At 38.9% G+C, this 18,951-nt stretch overlaps 1 protein-coding gene across 3 annotated transcripts in view; it reads right to left on the bottom strand.

The window, feature by feature from the left end:
• Positions 1–7,202: 7,202 nt before the first annotated feature.
• The window catches only part of LOC149225188 (phosphatidylinositol N-acetylglucosaminyltransferase subunit C-like), a 31,656-nt gene continuing 19,907 nt past the window's right edge, over positions 7,203–18,951 (bottom strand). For 2 of the 3 annotated variants that reach the window (XM_089376984.1, XM_089376983.1), the window contains exon 3: positions 8,701–10,716. In XM_089376984.1, the coding sequence (XP_089233110.1) occupies positions 9,239–10,177 (939 nt within the window). In that variant the 5' untranslated portion in view covers positions 10,178–10,716 and the 3' untranslated portion in view covers positions 8,701–9,238. Of the gene's footprint in view, positions 7,542–8,700; positions 10,717–18,951 lie in introns of those variants that run through there. The other variant, XM_089376985.1, reaches the window with a different exon arrangement.

The raw sequence follows: 18,951 nt of genomic DNA, 5'->3' as shown, positions 1-18,951 counted from the left end.
ATTTTAGGCCCTTTGGAGATGTTTGGATGGGTGAGATAAAGTCTTCGTTGGTGCCTTGAAAGTAGTTGATCCAACAAAGAATTTGGCCAGCTTCAAACTAGAGAATAACCTATAACCAAAACTACAAAACCTTGTCCACAAATTGTTAGAAAAATAGGTGTGAATTTTGCAAAAGAAATGAGTTGAAATGTGCTATTAACAAGTAGATGTAACAATTTAAATCTAACTTGCAAAATTTACAAGTTTAGTAGCAAATACTTACTACCCTCTCCCTAAGACAATATTGTCCCTTCAAGTACCTATGCATACAAGATGAGAGCAATTCAATCAAGCACATAAAATATACAAGGTTACCTCTACCAGAGACCTTTCCTTGACCTCCAAAGTATTTCTTCTTTATTAATAACAAATGAGCAAAAAATTGTCAAGTAAGGGTAGATTGAGTGGTTGACGTGTGTTGTTAACCTCCTCACCATCCATGTTCAATTCCCTGAAATGACATGCTTACTCTGTATTGATTAGGCTCAAGGAGTAGGCAACCCCAGGGAGTTTTCACTCAGCTTGTGGTCAATACGAGACGTCTCGGCGCTTGCTTAGTCATTGGGACATTACTGTCAAAAAAACAAATGAGCAAAAAATTGAGTATAGTAATACCAAGCATAGAGTTTCCAACCCTAGGACACAATGAGCCCAAGACGTTGATTTATACAAAAAAAGCGGATAATCCCAATGCAAAACGTGAGCAAGTGGCATCATGTAGCCAATCCCAATTTAGGGTCGAATTAGCGAAGTGTTTGAGTGACTGTCCAAGTGTGTGACCAAACTGCTATAGAATCTCCTTGTTGACCTGTGTATTCCCTTGACTAGCTATGTGTTATCTCTGTTGGATGGTGTGAGTCTTCTTGTTGGCTGACATGTGTGGAATAATTTAGAAACTAGGGGTAATTAATCCCCTCAAACTCGCACCTTCAACTATCTATGATCTCATCCTCAACAAGTGTCCTTTCTCTGTGTTGCGTGGAGATGAGACTGGTTGTGTGTGATTGTCCCTCTTATTGCATGTAGGTTGGTCTTTGCTAGCAGTCAACAGATGTAGACAAGTGGAGATGAATGTGGAAACGCACTCCACTAAAAACTCCAGCCAACTAGCTAATATATGATCCCTTGAATCTGTGCATACTTCAAGAGAAACCCGGCCCTTCATGTCAGCAAATCGACCCCACTACCAGCAGTGAACTCAACCTCATAAAGGCTATTGACTTGGTCTTCCAAGGTGGCTGCCAAGTCATCGTTGAACCACTCCTAAACTCCACTCTTATGCCACATCATTTTCCTTGTCTTTTTTAACTTGGAAGACATAATAAATGTCTCCAACTATTAACTTTTTGGTATTTTCTTCTCCTTTTTGCCACTCATTTTAGAGAAAGTGGGTTTTGAAGGGGTAATATTCATTTTTTTTACCCCCAAAGTGGGTCTTAGGATAATGTTGGAGTTCTGAGCACGAATTTCAAGTACCCACATGCAACCAACATATCCTAGAACCATATACTTACAACATTACATTTCCATCAATGGGTGACCAATGTCATAGGGTTCACCAAATTAAAACCTCTAAGTTCAAAATTCAGCAAACCTCTAAAAAAAATAAAAAATAAAAATAAAAATTCAAGTTCGTTCAAGCTTGTTGAACCTAAATGCCAGACCTAAATATGGAATTCAACTAACTGAAATTGTCCTTAGTTACAAATAATGAAACCCTTGCTCACTCTGATTCATTTTGTCGTGGTGTCAGTAGCCAACCCATTCTTCAACAAGCTCAAAGTATACTCCACTACAAAAAAACAAATAACTTGCTTACACTAGCTCATTCTGCCTTGACATCGACGACTAACCCATTCTTCAAATCGAACTCAAATAACCCTTCATCATTCTTCTCAACTCAAGCTCAGCTCACCATTAAGTTGCTTCAGTAATTTTTCCCTTCATTTCATGGTTAATCACACAAATTGAATGGATGTTTGCACCAATATTACAAAAATTGTCTAAATATAAGGCCCACGGGTACTTAAGGTGCTTGCTCACCTTACAAAGACGATGGAGTTTAAAACTTGCAACAGCACATTTCATCAAGGGAGACAAAGTCCATCTATCATGGCATCAATTTCAAAGAAGTAATACTTTCTAACTCAATGTCTAATTGTTAATTTCCAACCCCAGACACTAGCGATTTATTAACCTAGTAAATTCCTTGTAAATTAATTTTCACTGCCTATTTACTAAATAAAAAGCATTAATTAGATTTGAACATGTAAATAAAAGATAAACAGTGAAAGCAAAAAATAACGCCTGTCTCATATGCATGTACACATTAATAACTCGTCATAAGGTTGAACCAATGACCTTTTGGCATACCAACTACAATAAGACAGCACCTTTGATGGCTATATATTTGTTGCTCATCTTTAGAAGTATTCTATTTAATATGAATCTCATTCATTTCTACAATCCATATCTTCCTCGTGTGGTGGATGTTACTTATAATTTTATCTTAGTTCTCTTTCTTATTTAAAACAAATAGCACAGTATTTTATTCTACCCATAAATTCTGAAATCATCAAGGCAACCTGGAAACAACTCCTTCAAGTGGAGGAAAATGCTTAAGCTCTCTCATCTATTACTATCTTGTGCATCAGAGGCTTGATTTACATTATCTAAAATCTATGCACAAAATCAACCTCAACAATTACTGTAACTATTTCCTGCCAATTGCAATTGATGCTTGCATTTGCCTTTATCATTTTAAACAAAAGCATTGATGATTCACCCAACCACTGCACCAAATTGCTTTCATCGTTGCTCCTTCAACAAAAGTTGACAATTGCTAAAAAAAAAATCATAATAGAAGCCCGTGGGAATGTGGTCTAGCAGCAAGCAGCAAGGTGAATGAATTTGTTTCCAGGTTCAAAAACTCCCTGAATGGATGCAGATAAATCCAACTGCAACTGTTGGGTGTTTTTGACAGCATACGTATCACTAATAGTGCAGCAGTTTTAGCCAAAGGGATTTTATAAGAAAATTTTCCATATAGAAAAAATTGCAGTGGATTCCAAGGCAATATTTAAAATTTCCGGGAATTGCTTAAACCTAAGTCGCACAGTTTGGGTTCAGCAATTATTAAATTTGATTCAGGTTTGAATTTTCCAATAAGGTTCAGATGAGGTTCAGCTTTTGGCTTGACAATTTACATTTTTCACACACACACATATATGAAAACAAAAGTGCTCACCCTTGGAAAGTTTGAAGATTATGGTAAGTCTAGCCAAGCTAGCTTCTGAGTAGCAGCTCAGGCTTAGTATGGTAAGTATGGGCTTGGGCCTACTGGAAATTGTGACTAGGCGAAGGTGGTGGCAATGACCAAGCATAAGTTTTCAAGCAGCTTCAAGGGAGGCAATGGACCAAGTGAAGGGTTTACACATACGGAGGCTCAAGCAAACGCCAGAGGGTTTACACTGTACACACAGACTGCAGTGTCGAGGGATGCCTGAGACACATCGGAGAAGTGAAGAAATGCTCACTGCCGAGGGTCAAGCTCAAAATGAGAAATGTCGCTCACTGGTCCTCCAATTTCTTTAATATTTTATTGAAACTAAACTCTAAATCAAAACCTACTATCTAACCTCAAAAAAAATCATTTACATTCGCACAAACCTCAAATTTTTCGTGAGGTTTGGCAAACCTTGTGACTGAGATTGAGGCAAACTACTAAGGGCAATTGCAGCCATATCATCTTTATCAACCTCTTTTCTGATAGCAGCAAGCTTCCAAACTGATCCTGCGTATCCTTTAACTTCAACAAATGATCAAAATGAAATCTCCCTCTGCTAACTTCATTGAAAAGGGCAAACATTTAAAGTTTCATACAACCACCACAGACTTTCCACAAATTGCATACATCTGTCACATTTTGTAGATGTGGAATCAAAAAGCATGCATTTGACAATTTAATTAGCTCCCCTATATGGACTTTGATACAACCATAACAGACATTGCCCAAATTGCGTACATTTTTCGCATTTTGTAGCTGTGGAATCAAGATTTCAGCATTTGACAACTTAATTAGCTTAAGTGCATTTAAATCATAATCGACCTGCTTGTTTGTATCAATTGCATCTCTCAAAATCTTTTTCATCACCAACTACACAAGTTCTCTGTATTCAACAATACCAATCATCTAGTCTTTCCAGAGATTATAATTCTTCCCCTTCAATTTTTGAGCATCTAGAAACTTGATGCTTTGTAAACTACCCATATTACCTGTATTCTAAGTTCTCTCCCTCTTGAAAACATTACTTATTTCTACATGTATCTTGAGTCCAGCACAATGGCTAGCTCCATTGAATATCCTTTGTCTTGACATATCTCGCCAAGACTGAGTTGCATGATACAGGGAGACAAGTATGGGTTTCTTGTTGAAATTTCTAAGTCTAACCCATTAGGAATTCTTCTTGCACTCGCTGGTTTATTGCACCTACTTGTTTATTTCTTGACAAGTTATTTAACCATATAAACACTGAAAATAAACAGAAATGCAGTCTCAACCATCTACAGATCATCAACTGAAAATAACAGACAAACACACAAGGGGCACTGTTATTTTTGGACAATCGTCTCCAGAAAAACCCAACTTGGGAAAACCGGTGCAACAGTTCTGAGGGTTTTATTATTAAGCAGCTTTGTTGAGTACAACTAGGGTGCCAAACTGGCTCACCCAACAGAGAAATCAATCTAGCAGTAATACCTCTCTTCGGAAGCAGATATTCAACAAGTCTGCTCCACGAAAATCTCTCTGACGCTTCTTTGAAGCTCTGCGTCAGCCCTCCTAGCCTCTGCGTCAACCTTCTGTTGCTCTGCGTTGGCTCTCTGGCCTTCTGCATCACCCACGCAGGCCCTGCTAGCCTCTGCGCAGTCACTCTAGCCCTATGTGTGGCTCCCGCTGGCTCTGCGTAGCCTCTTCTGCCTCTGCGTTGGTCCTTCGACACTATCTCTACCTCTCTACTATGGACTCACTACCCCTCGCTGCAACTCTGATCACTTGTTTGATTTCTCTCAACAAACCCCGCTCTAGAAAATCGAACTAACTGATCAATCGTCCCCGAAAAAACCCAACTTAGGAAAACTGATGCAACAGTTCTCAGGGTTTTATTATTAAGCAGCTTTGTTGAGTACAACTAGGGTGCCACACTGGCTCACTCAACGGAGAAATCAATCTGGCAGTAATACATCTCTTCGGAAGTAGATATTCAACAAGTTTGCTCCACGAAAATCTCTTTGACGCTTCTTTGAAGCTTTGTGTCAGCCCTCATGGCCTCTACGTCACTCAAAAGCCCCATGCATCAGCCTTTTGCTGCTCTGTGTTGGCTCTTTGGCCTTCTGCGTCACCCACGCAAGCCCTACTAGCCTCTGTGCAGTCACTCTGGCCCTCTGCGTGGCTCCTGCTGGCTCTACGTAGCCTCTTCTACCTATGCGTTGGTCCTTCAACACTATTTTTGCCTCTCTGCTATGCACTCACTGCCCCTCGTTGCAACTCTGATCACTTGTTTGATTTCTCTCAACAAACTCCGCTCCAGAAAATCGAACTCACTAATCAATCTTGGTGTATCTCCAACTGACCCTCAAGCCTCCTCTTATACTTTTTCTATTAAATCTTCAACAGCGTAGATTAAATCTCTAATCAATGGCTAAGATTAGATTTGGTTTGATACACGTCTTTTAGAACATTATCACCCAGTTTTATATTGATACCCATTAATATTTTTATTTTCCTAAGTTTAGACTTAGGAACCCATTAAAAATATTAATTATTTTAATATCTCTCTAACTAGATGGAATTTCCCCAAACCATTTCTGGGTCTTGGAGATCTCATTTGCTTTAGCCTCTCCACCAATTTTCATAGCTAGAGCACATCCGATGCTACCCCAAATCAAAATTTCTGTAATGGAAATGCGCTAGAAACTCGAACTCTCAGAAATTTGGAAATGTGTTATTTTATAAATAGCGCATTATATTGAGACTTTCAAAGAAAGCATTATCAATAAATGAGCAAAAACATTTCGATGACAAACATAAATGACAAGAAATGTTCCACCATGACTCATATTGGGATTGATTAGTATCACCCATTGCCTCTTGTCTAAGCTTTGCCTCTTCCTCGATCCTCTAGGGACATCAGTCAACACTGCCCAATTTGATGAAACAGCCTAATCCAAGCCTTAAAATATGGAAAAATAGCTTAACATGCCTAATCAATGACTTGGCTTTGAGTGAAGGGTACATTTTCCTAAAGCCATGACAGAGTTTAACAATCAACACCACCAACATCGAGGCACATAAAGGGCTTGATGTTCTTGATTAAATGCCAATCCCACACACTAATACATGATAGAATACAATGAAAATTCTGCAATCCTAACAATCCTGAAATGTAGAAAACTAAGTCACATGACACGAGGACACGAGACACGAAGGACACGTAAATACGAGTATTCAATACGAAATGCAGCGACCTGGAAACAAGACACGGGGGACACGTTTTATATATATTTAATAAAATATATATACCGAAATATAGTTTTTTATCCATATTAAATTGCAAGTTGCAGCTTATCTAATCAAATTAAAATATAATTACTTCTCAAAGTTCATAGTTCACTTTAAAAAAATAAATAGAATCAAAATTTACTATTTAGAAATTAGAATGTGATATGCTTGGTCTTGATTCTTGAATATTCAATGTTCATTGTTCATGTACAACTTACAAGCACATAAGAAACTACTAAGTACTTACTACTAAATAAAAATTTAGAACTTAAATATTAAAACCATAAAATGCAAATTTTCCATTAAGTCATCAAAATCAAAATGTATCATTGTTCAGTGTTTACAACAATGTTGCATTAATCATTATCGGGATAATATCGGCACGAGGAAAAAATAGGAAAAAAATCGTAATTATCGGGAAATAATCGGAAATAATCGGGAAAAAATCGTTTGGTACAAAAATATTCTTTTTTTTCATTTCTTTTCAATTTTTCTTAATATCTAAACCATCTACAACATAAAATAAATACATTGACACATAAATATGATAAAAGAACTAATATATAAGATGTTTAATATCATTTCTAGTGCTAAAATCACACATAACATTGAATCATGTCCTGAATAGTAAGTCCTGACTCCTGAGTCCCAACTCAGCTTCAAAATATCAACAAAAAATATAATAATGTATCTCATCATGTCATAATGTCATATACAATAAAATGAAGAAAATAACTAAAGTCTAATCCTATTGATTTCCTCTGCCCCTCTTGCGAGAAAATGCCACAGCTTTCCCTTTTCCTCTAGATGTAGATGCTGGTGCTGGTGGAGTTGGCAGTGGAGTTTGCTATGCTCTAGAAGCTGAAGAACTAGAAGTAGGAGCTATAGGAGGTAGACCACGTCCTCTACTAGTGGCAGGGGTAGCCCGGGCAGGGTGTGTCACCTGGAAACATTACAATCTCTCAATCCTGAAATCCTGAAAAACTGATAAGTCTGCTGCATTTTGAATGAAATCTAAAATTCTACTTTCTCCATATGAAATCCAATGAGGCCGGAACCACTCTCAAACATCCTGAGTCATTTCATGGTAATGTTAAAAATTTAAGTAAAAGGTCACTTTTACTTTAAGAATTTAACATTACCATGAATAGCATATCAATACTAGGGCCTAGACTTGATCATTAAGCTGCCCCACTCAAAAATTATTTGTTTCTTTCAAAAGAAATTGCAGCTTATGCAGGCAACATTTTCTATCAACGGAATACGCATTTTCCAGATGCAGGACACGACGAAAACCGGCGAATACATTTTACATTTCACAGGACACGATGAAAAACGTTTTCGACACGTTTTAGGACCGTTTTCGTGTGCGACACGTAAAATACGAGACACTGGACCTTGGAGGACGTGTCCTGTGACTTAGGTAGAAAACTGTTAACTCTGTTGAATTTTGAATAGGATATGAAATTCTACTTTCTCCATATGACGTCCAATGAGATTTGAACCACTCTCAAACATCTTGAAACAATTAATGGTAACGTTAAAAATTTAAGTAAACGGATAAAATAAAAGATAATGGGAATATAAATTTAGGTAAAAAAGAAGCACAAAGGAAACATTTGAATAGATTGAATTTTTTACCTTTGTCCTGAGGATGAACGAAATTAGATGGTTCGAAATGTCGACCAAATCTTAATAATGTGATTAATCTGAAAGACAATCTCATTATCATTATGGATCACAAAAGTCTAAGATCTAGAGATATATTACCATTAATTACCAGAATTTTTGGTTAAACCAAGTCAAAATAGACAGATTTAGTATTGGAAATATGTCATATGGACACTACTACGGCTAGGAAACATGTTTCTCACTCTATCAAACGTTTTTCCCACATGTGGGAAGTGTTGGTAAGTCCAGAAACACATTTCACAGCTGTACCACACACATTTCCACATCTCTGTACAGAAACACACCTAGATCGGCACCTGAAGTAGCGTGCCTGCAATATAACTCAAGACTGTCCTGAGCTGTATCTCCTATTGGTCTCACAGGTCTGCATTCCAGCAACGAGCAAATTGATGTCTGCCCTACATTTGGTCTTCAGAGATTAACAATTGTAAATTTATTGTTTGGTTCTAACTTCTGATACGCCCTTCAACCGTACTCCTACACAATTTGTCTCAGTTATGATTCATGGTACAGGTCTGTCCTAGCTATTGTTCATGCCAATGGTCAGATTCTTCCATTTGGCTTCTTGACCAGGGTGTCTGTCTGCCTCCTATGTCTATGGAAGTTGTCTGCTTTCCCGCATAGACTCACAATCTATCCCAGTGTTTCTCTCCCACGCGTAATCGTAGGCTCTCATACAGTATACCATATAAGATTTTCAGCAAAAACAAACGTTACTAATATGCAAAGTTTTCAGCAAAATGTATAGCATATGCTATTTATGATTTTTTTGAATGATTGACAAAATGTTTTTGATAGATTACCAAAATGTTTCACCTATTACATATCCTCTTCTAGTAGGCGTGGAGGCGTATATAAATCCAAACAAATCCTTTACAACAATCTCCATATTGACATGGTAGAATGTAGTCAAAGTCTTTACTATTTTGACAAATCCTTCTAGCCAGCCTATTCTGTTATATCAAAGCACAGTTTTGCTTCATCCCATGGACCCTTGATTTCAAATTTGTATTCTTGAGCTTTTATCAACCAATAGGGGCAAGCGATCACAATAAACAAAATCAGGCCCACAAAAAGAACAAATACTAGCCGATGCAAGGGAAAAATCAGGCCCAAAGTTATAAGAACCAACAAACCAGAAAAGCACAAATACAGTTTGACAGAGTATTGCTTTATGCTAAGGGTGATCAGTGGAGAGAACAGGAAAAGCTCCAAAGAGAAAAGCATTACTGCAAATACAAGGAGCCTGGATGGCAAGCGAGAGGCAATCAGTACTGATGAAACAATTGAAGCATTCAGGGAAATATTATTGGGCAATGTAGAGCAATTTTGAAGCTGGTGTGGGTTCAAATCCAAGGTCGTTGGAGATTTAATGGTAGAGCCAACATAATCATGCAAGAAAAGGTGAATTATCAGAAGAAATACAGTGAGTGCCCAGATAGTATCTGAACTGATGGACATAGTGAGTGTCTGGTATATAGGGGCTAAGACATAAAGACCACTTACAAAAAAGGCAACTTTGAGAGCATACTGACATAGAAGTGATACTGAGATCCTTCCTGCTGTCAATAACAATACCGAGAAGCCCAGTGCCAGCAGAACTGCATCCATCATAAGAAGCAGATTTTCATCCAGTTGGGCTTTCAAAGAGTAGGTCCATACAGATGCAACTACAGCTACAATACAGATGTACTGGGCCACAGCAACAGAATCCCACATCACAGTCAGGGTATCTCTCCTTACAACATTGGCATTCATTACCATATCTTCCAAAAAGGATTCATCAGTATAATTATCATCGTACCCAGGTTGCATACCTCCGTATGCTATCTTCTTCCATTTTCTGTGAACTCCTGTTCCTTCATCCACCTTTTGAGGAGAACCCATTATTCAACCGAGTTATTCCTAGTCCAATCTTCAAAATCAGGTTGTAACAAAGTTCACGAAATAACTTCACACTCTGAATGAGACTGTAACCAATATTTTATAACAAGAAACACTTCAATCTCAAGTACAACGTCAACAAATACCTTAAGTTGGCTTCCTGCTCATGTTTTCGAGTATAAATTTGTATAAATAATTTAAGGGAAGCTGTAGATCAGACTATACTGTCAACATGGGTTCCCGCTCGTGTTGTACATTTGGCTAAACTTGTCAATTCAAAACCTTGGGCTCAATCTTGGGCTGTAGATCATTCAAAACCTCTCTAGCTAGCAACCATCTACGTAAGACAGTAGGCTGGATTCAATGAGTCAAAATGACATTAAGTTTGAACAATCATTGCAAATTCAGTAAGGTCAACTGAAATGAGTTCAAAATTTGGCAGTCAATTGCTACAAAGAACACAAAAGAGTCCTAGATAACCAGGTCCAATCAGTGGTTGCATGCTGAATTCTCTTCAAATCGCATCACTTTGGCACACAATCCTGCATACATGACAACTCTATCAGAAGATGGATGAACACAGCCAACATCGATCATCACTAAAACTCATCTTTCTCAACAAAAAATCAAACTCAGCAGATTTCACATGGAGACTCACCCAACGAGGCAAAAGAGTAAGATTCGAGTCAGACTGGGGAAGAATGAGGGAGTTAAATCAGAATTTTACATAACAAAAAATAAATTAATGTTAAGGACAAATGTTAAGTAGCTCACAACGCCCATTTATGGTAAATTTCGATATTATTTCCTTTCAAACTACAAAGATGACAGTACATACTACAAAATGTCATAGATTATGGACAGTGTAAAGGTGCCGATTGTCTGTCATAAAATTTGTAAGAAACCAGCAAAATGAGATGTTCTTTATGGTCAGTTAATCTGCCTGGCATTTGACTTGCCAATCTACATCATACTCATGAGTGAAAATTATAAGTACGACTCAAGACCAAGTCAGACTTAGCTGACTCAACTCGGTTTACTCAGAAGCATCCAGTAACATTGTTGTGACAAAACCAAACAGGCTCCCATCACGATGCCATGGGGGAAAAGACTCAATCGAGTGTCCAAGGCCAGTGAAGAGGATCTGATTAATCACACAGTCCACATTAATCATTTACTAATCAGCAGGCAGGTAACCATCCCCACCATGTAATTTGGTTTGTAACACTTGTTCATTATAGTTACAATATAAAGAACACTAAAAGGCTGCAAGCAGAGATAAAAAGGGAGCTATGACTTCACAAGAATGGAAGAAACTGGCCCTAAGGAGATAGGAGATAAATAACAATATTTGCTTGCTGTCCACCCTTTAACTCAAGTTCTCTACCTTTATCTATGCTCATTAATTATTCACAAACCTGGATAAATAGTTTTCCAAGAGAGAGATGTGTGAACTTCTTGTGAAGGCAAATGATCTCTTCATAGGATGGCATGCAAGGTGGAGCTGGGAGGGGAGGGCAGGGAGCGGTGGCGAGGACTGTTTGTTATTCTGCAGGCTTGTTCTGTTCTCATGCAGCTTGACCTTGCTACCAGGGCATACCTTTTGAGAAGTGCAGCCATATACATGTGAAAACCATGAACAGGGTCATAGGTGAATGTTGAGCAAAAAAGTAGCCATTGCTCACCACTAGAAATTTTTGGTTCCCAGAATTAGAGATTCCCTTGCCTGCACCAGAGCACAGGAGGGAAGGGGGATTGTCCGAGGGACTCAATGGCAGATAAGGAGATTATTTCCTTGTGTCAAGCAGGTTGAGGGGGGAAAGTGTGGCCACTTAAAAGGAGATTGGTGTGCCTGGGAAAACTACAGAGTTAGTTCCATATCTGAAATCTATGGGCTGGGTTGAATAAGAGTGATTAGCACCAAACAGTGGGAATTTGCCCTTGTGGTCCCATGGCTCCAGCTTGGGAATGGCCTCCAGGATAGAGTGCACAAACAATTGAGTGGAAAAGCCTCTACTTGTAGGCAGTTGGTGGTGAATTCCAGATAAGTATTATTCATATTTTTTTGCTTCGTCTGTTATTTATTTATGTTACGAGTTCTTTTATGGCAAGGAGTAATTGGACAAGATTAATATGCTTATGAAACATTCTGGAATGCATTGAAGGATTGTTTATATATCTATTCAAATATAGTGCACAATGCATTTTATATGGCATTGCATTTCATTATATACATGTATAGTTCAATTAATTCTCACTGACTGCATTGATTTTATTTGGTGCTAGTGGTGTAATTGGTGTTCCTCAAGTACAACATCCCTTCGACGTGACTATAGAGGAGTTTGAGTCCACCACAACGTGGTATCAAAGCCCAGATTACAGCACTAGGCATAGTGGGAAGAGAATTTGAATGTTCATAATGGAATTTGCAGTTGCACACTAAATTGTTATGCTCATAATGGAATTTGCAGTTGCACACTAAAATGGAATGTTCATAATGGAATTTTCAAATTGCACACTAACTGTTTGGTAAAAAAACCTTGCTGGGAATCAAGGAATTGCCATGAGCACCAAGATGATGAATTAATCCCCATGGGTTGATCATAAATGTGGAGAGACATGAATTTTTGGCCACCTCAGCATCAATCTCGTGGGTACTAATGTGAAAAGCCCACAAAATCCACTGTTGCATGGGAATGTTAACTGCAAGGAAAGTGGATGGAAAACAAGTCCAGAACAACCATGGGTTATTTCGCAGACATGGATCCGAAGGAAAGTCCAAATGGGATATAGAATGTGCATGGCAATGACAAGATCCAAGGAAACACCTTAACATTTTGAGGTTTGGTGGAAAAGAACACTTGGCACCCTACTTGTTGAGGGTTTTAAAGTTGCACCCTCAAGGAAAGGTGCCCTTGAAACCCACAAAGATCTGAATCGTTCAAACTTCATTCATTTCACAATCAACGGTGGGGAAAGCACCTGCCACAAAATTGTTTGGCAATTAACTTAAAGGGGCTAACCCACCACCAACTCAAAGATATCCATGTGGTGGGACCCCCTTGATTGACCACATACATAGGAATATGAAGAGACCAAAGGGGCTTCATGCCAAAAACTTGAATAGGTGAAATGCACGAACAGGTTAAAAAATGACATAGTGGATCAGAGAGAAGAGTAAGGACACCTAGAATGTCATCTGCCTAGTAAGTACATGAAATTCAATCTTATATGACAGCCACAACCCATGAGGACAGTTGTTTCACTTCACCGATCTCTTCTACAGGACATTCCAATGACAGTCACCAGGAACATACTCAAGAAGAGATTAAACATCTTAAAGAAGGCCCTCCATAAATCAAGGAGAGAACTAAAATGCTCAAGGACACCATTTGACAGCATGACAATGAGCTTAAGTTCCTTGAAGTTAGTTGTGCTGGGACAGCTGCCAATCTTATCCGTGTTGGGAAACAGCCTACTCTTGAGCTGCAGAACAGCCCTCTTCAGGAGTACATAGACAAGGCTTGCAATACCATGAATCCACATTTGCATAGTGGGGAGGTGAGTTGGTATGACGAAGAAGGAGCAAACTTTTCCGATTGTTTGTTTTTTACAGGTTGACCAAGGTCATAAGATAGAGCTTCAGCATAAGAGCATTCCAGTTCAAATTAGAGTGGCACAGCATTAGCATGGTGGGAATATTCCTTGTGTTGACATTTATACACGAGGTCTTTTTCAAGGGTTGCTGATAACTAAAGATGATGGAAGTCACATTCTGTGGGAGGTTATGCACTCTAAAAAAATATCATTCTTGTTGATACTTCTTATTTCAGAAGTCCATTTCAGTTGTAATGGAGAGAGATTATGAGCTGGTATCCCACTGAGTTAGTGATGCTTGGAAAGATACTTCTAGATAGAGGTATAGCGCAGCAGGAGCCCACAGATATTTGGGATGACAAAATCTCAAATCGGTAGTGGGATCCAGGTTGATCATGTCATCATGTGGCAGAGTTTGACGGGGTGTCCAGGATTCATTTGATGTAGCAAGTATTTCTCAGATTCAATCAAGGTGAGATATCACAGGCAGCAGGATCACAGAGATCTTTTGAGTCTTGACAGAGTGGTGGGGCGCACTATCGGGTTTATGGAGAGCATGAATGACATTGTTACAGGTATTATATCTGGAAGACCAACAGCATGCAGAGATTGGGCATCCCACTTCGGGATGCAGAATTCAGAGAACAGTTTTGCCTCTAGGTTGAGGGTTGGACACCTATAGGATGATGAGTATACAGTAGAGGACAACATTATCTGCTTAGACCCTGAGTCCACACTCAAGGACAAGACTGTGAGAGTGGTCCATGCTTCACTATTGGCAGTGGATCCTGAGGATTGCCACATTTACAGTCAAGTCAAAGTGAGGTTCTATGGAGAAGGCCTCAAGGGTGTTATGCCAGGTGATGAGATGGAGTGTATGACTTGTCAGCAGGACAAGTTGAGGCATGGTTGTTCGGTAGACTTATTGCAGGAGTTACCTACTCTAGATCCAGAATTAGAGAGTGTATTTGTAGACCTTATAATAGGTCTACCAGGGGTGCAGAGTTCTGATTACATTGATAGAGAATTCGATTGGTGACCAAGTTTGCACTTCCTTTCACGATTCCATAGGAGTACAGGCCAGCCCAAGGGGCAGGATTGTTTGGCAAGGAAGTGTGCAAGCCCCATGGGATGTCTAGGTATACTTTCAGCAACCAGGATAGCAGGATCTCAAGTGTGCATTGGCAGGATCTTTTCAGGTGGGATGGCATTGGTATGACACAGTGTCGGGCATGGTATGGTGAGGATGCTCTAATTAATTTAATCAGATTAAAATGTGGCTATGAGAACAAGATGAACTTTATAAAGTCACATTACTATGTATTTACTTGCCCATGGTATTGGTTCCATGGAATACTTGTCCATGGTATTGCACCCATGGTATTGGGATCGCCAAAGATAATAAAAAGGAGTTCAAGATCATTCTTTAGGGGTGGATGGATGATTCCCTTATTTGATTTTGAGCCCTTATGGTTTAAGGAAAATTGGTTTTGGTGTTTAAACTATATGCCCTAGCCAATCTAAGGAGGAATCACTGCAGATTTCTCATTGGAGCATATTGATTGGCAAGATAGGTTTGCCACAATTTTGGGGTTTTAATTGTCAGGAGATTTCATTTGTTTTGCATGGCATATTTTATTCATGAGAAGATCTCCATTTTGTATGCAGCGCTGATTTGAAATAAATAATAGTATAGCGAGGGCTGTGGTTTTCATTGATCCAAGAGCTGAGTCATCAGAGCAAACGGTTTTATCTTAGAGATCAATTGTAATAATGAGGATCTATAAATTGTGAGTAAAACATCATTACTGCAAGAAAGGGCTAGCCTATTATTCTATGGGCGCTAAATCTGTCATATGATAGAGGCCAGAGTGCCATATTTTGAAGGAGGCAGTGCTGGTTATCTAGGAGATCGATTATTAAAGGGGTAACTTCTGTAATGGAAGGAGAATCACTCTTGGATAGCAGAATTCTCTCTGGCAGCAAACTTACTAAATAGCAGCATTCTTTGTCTTAAAACTACAGCCACCTTGTGCCATAGCCAGTACAAGATAAATATATGTTTAAGCAACCCATACTTCATATAATCCACCAACCTGAGTAGCTTTGTTTGCTGGGCAGTCGAATGTGTTATCATTCGCAGCAGGATAATAAAGAAACTTCAGGGAATTGGAGGCAGAATACCTTAGATCTGAGGACCAAATCTTCTTGTGCAGAGACAGCAATCAAACCCAGAGATCCCTATTTTCTACAAGAAAACATTCTCAGGTTTCTATGATATTTTGTAGCCAGATTTGACATGACAATCTTTCCTTTAGTTTTAATAAAATAAGTGTTGAGTTGCAGTTACTTTATTTACTGTGCAAATGATGTTGAGGGTTTCTATTAAATTTGCATGCAAAACATTTGTCAAACTAATGTTACCCTTTTATCTACAGGCAAACTGTTTGAATAATAAATTTGTAAAAGCAGTTGTTCATAAATTGTTTGACAAAATGTTTCAATGAGTTAATGGGCAGTGTAGTGGTTGGATGTATGTTAAGTCTTTGACAGAAGGTTTCAATGAGCATTTTGATTATTGCGCAAGTTTAATTCAGCACATTTAGGAATTATTCTATTAGTTGATTGGATAATCCCACAAAAGGGACATTACAGTGGAATCAGAGTTGTGCATCTTGCCAGCCTGAAAGGTTAACAATGAAATCTAGATTGTTTGGTAGAGAAGGAAATCAACTTGGACAGTTGTCTCCATCCAAAGATGTCCTTCTGAGCTCGTTGGAGGAGGTGATAATGCAATTACAAATGGTGGGACAGCCACCTTCTCATTTGACTCTAAAACTATGGTTCTGTTGATTTTTCAGGGCCTTCTAATCTGATAATTACTTCTAATGATTTCTTAGTTAAATCCTTTTTCTATTCACATTCATCATTAAGTAATTACATTGAAGATCTCAACATCTCAACAGTAGAATAAAATAACGACAGTAGGATCATAAAGAGGCAACCAAACAGGACATGCAAATTTTTACCCTGGGAAAACCCTCTTCTAGGGAAAAACACAACAACCTTTTCTTAGAGAAATTATTCAGTTCAACAAGAAATACAATTTGATCTTTTCAATCAAAAACAAGCTCAAACTGACCAGCAATAAAACCCACGTCAAACATAGTCAAACAGAGATAAGTAGCCTCAGAAATTTGGTCAACTGTGTCATAGAGAATTTTCGGTCTGCCTCAGAGATTTCGGTTTGCCCAGAGACATTGGTCTGTCCAGAAATTAGGTCTGGCCATAAACTCGATGTAGCCATAAACTCGACCTGCCCATAAACTCTATCTGTTATCCCTCTCCCCTTCTCATGAACAGAAGAATATGTATATGAAAGAGTGAACTGAATTGGTGCGCAAATGAGGAAAATAAGTTGCTTTTATATAGCAAATCAATGAGCCTGAATAGGTGTGTCAAAGGGTCAAGCCAACTTGAACCTTTGGAACCGGCCGACTTGATTTTGGAGGCAAGAATAATTCGAATTTCAAAAATTCAATTTTCCTCGTTTGGAGCCAACTTGTAGTGTACATTTATATTTATCTTTTCTTTCATATTTTGAGGGCTAAATCAATTTATGAAGACCGACCATAGCTACAAAAAATTCAACACTCCCTCTTAGCTAGGGAGGTATTCATAATAACTTCTTCAGATGATATATTGTTGAAAAAAATTCTCTATCCCAAGAAAAGGTTGAAAGAGCTTGCTATGTTGATGAATCCATCCACCTCATGTTCTATTATAGAACCATGTGGAAAGCATCCTGCATCAGCATCATGCTCAACAAGTCGTCACTTGGAGCAAAGTCACCAATTATCCAAGTCATCACTTGGAACTTGGTCAACACCTATGACCTATGGTGAAACTCTGGGCTATTACCATTCATGCATGCCAATTGAATGGTAATTCTCTTGCCCGATGCTAAAGGCTCTCACTCACCCACCTAGGGAGCACTCTGGGCCTTGATGCTCTCTAGGTCATTCACCCTAGCCATATTACATGGCCCCGGTGAATACCTTTGACCAGTCAATATCCTGACCTAGGGAGAATGTCTACCTCTTGATGTTACAACATCAACACTCCCTCTAACTGGGGGAAGCATTCTCAACTACTCTACGCTTGTCCCTGAAATATACAAACTTCACCCTGGGACAGAGGGGCTTTGTGAGAATGTCAACATCCTGCTCGACTATAAAAAATTAAAATGCATTGGAGCCTCATTGCTCCCTTTTGTACCATGTCTTAGATATAGTGGCACTCAATGTGCTTTGACCTATCATCACGGCTGTCACCTGTACCAGATCAAACAACCCCGCAAGTAGCTTACACTTGCTTCACAACTCACCAAACTGGTTGCAATATACTCAACCTTTACAGTCTTGAGTGCCAAAGATGTTTGCTTCTTGCCCAAGCAAAATCAAAACTTAATCATCATCCTGATGTGCTCTTCCTGTCTTCAGCACTCTCTTCGCAATTTGAATCTGTATATCCCTGCGGTTGTACTTCATCATCTTAGACATATCTCAATCCAGATCCAAGTGTACCATGTCGGTACCTAAACACATGTGCCACGGCTACTTTCCAATCACCTGGACTATGTGCTCACTCTTGACACTGAAACAAATCTTGTTGTGGCAATCCTGGTTGCTCCCTTTGCTACTCAGCTTCTTTAGATTCGTAACCATGGGAGTGGTCGTGGATTGGTTGTCCATTATCCCAAATCTTTTAAGGATACTCTTCTTCCTTTGACCAAGGAAGATTTCACTCGACTTCTGTCACACTTCTAGTCCCAAGAAGTAATGTATCCAACCAAGATCCTTCATCTCAAACTCAGAGGTCAACTTCCTCTGACACTGAAGCAGGGCTTTACTACTCCCTTTATCATGAAGGCAAATACTCTTCCCACTACTGCTCCCTCTATCACCTGAGTCCTTCTATTCCCATTAGAAACAAGTCATATAATAACAAGTTCAACCTTGATCCATCAATCCAAGTAAACCAAGTCATGTACAAAGCCTTCTTTTGTTTGCAAGCATGAGACTCCTTCATGTACATCAAAACCCTGAGGTAGTTCTATGTACATTTTCTTCAATTACTTCATCGAGGAAAGAGGTCTTGACTATTAGTTTGTGGTAGCA

The sequence above is a fragment of the Pinus tabuliformis genome, chromosome J (assembly GCF_031772625.1).
Source record: "Pinus tabuliformis cultivar Carrire ecotype Pingquan chromosome J, CPIR1, whole genome shotgun sequence".
NCBI classification, from domain to species: domain Eukaryota; kingdom Viridiplantae; phylum Streptophyta; class Pinopsida; order Pinales; family Pinaceae; genus Pinus; species Pinus tabuliformis.
Note: the sequence above shows the minus strand (reverse complement) of the source record. Positions and strands in the feature narration are given on the sequence as shown.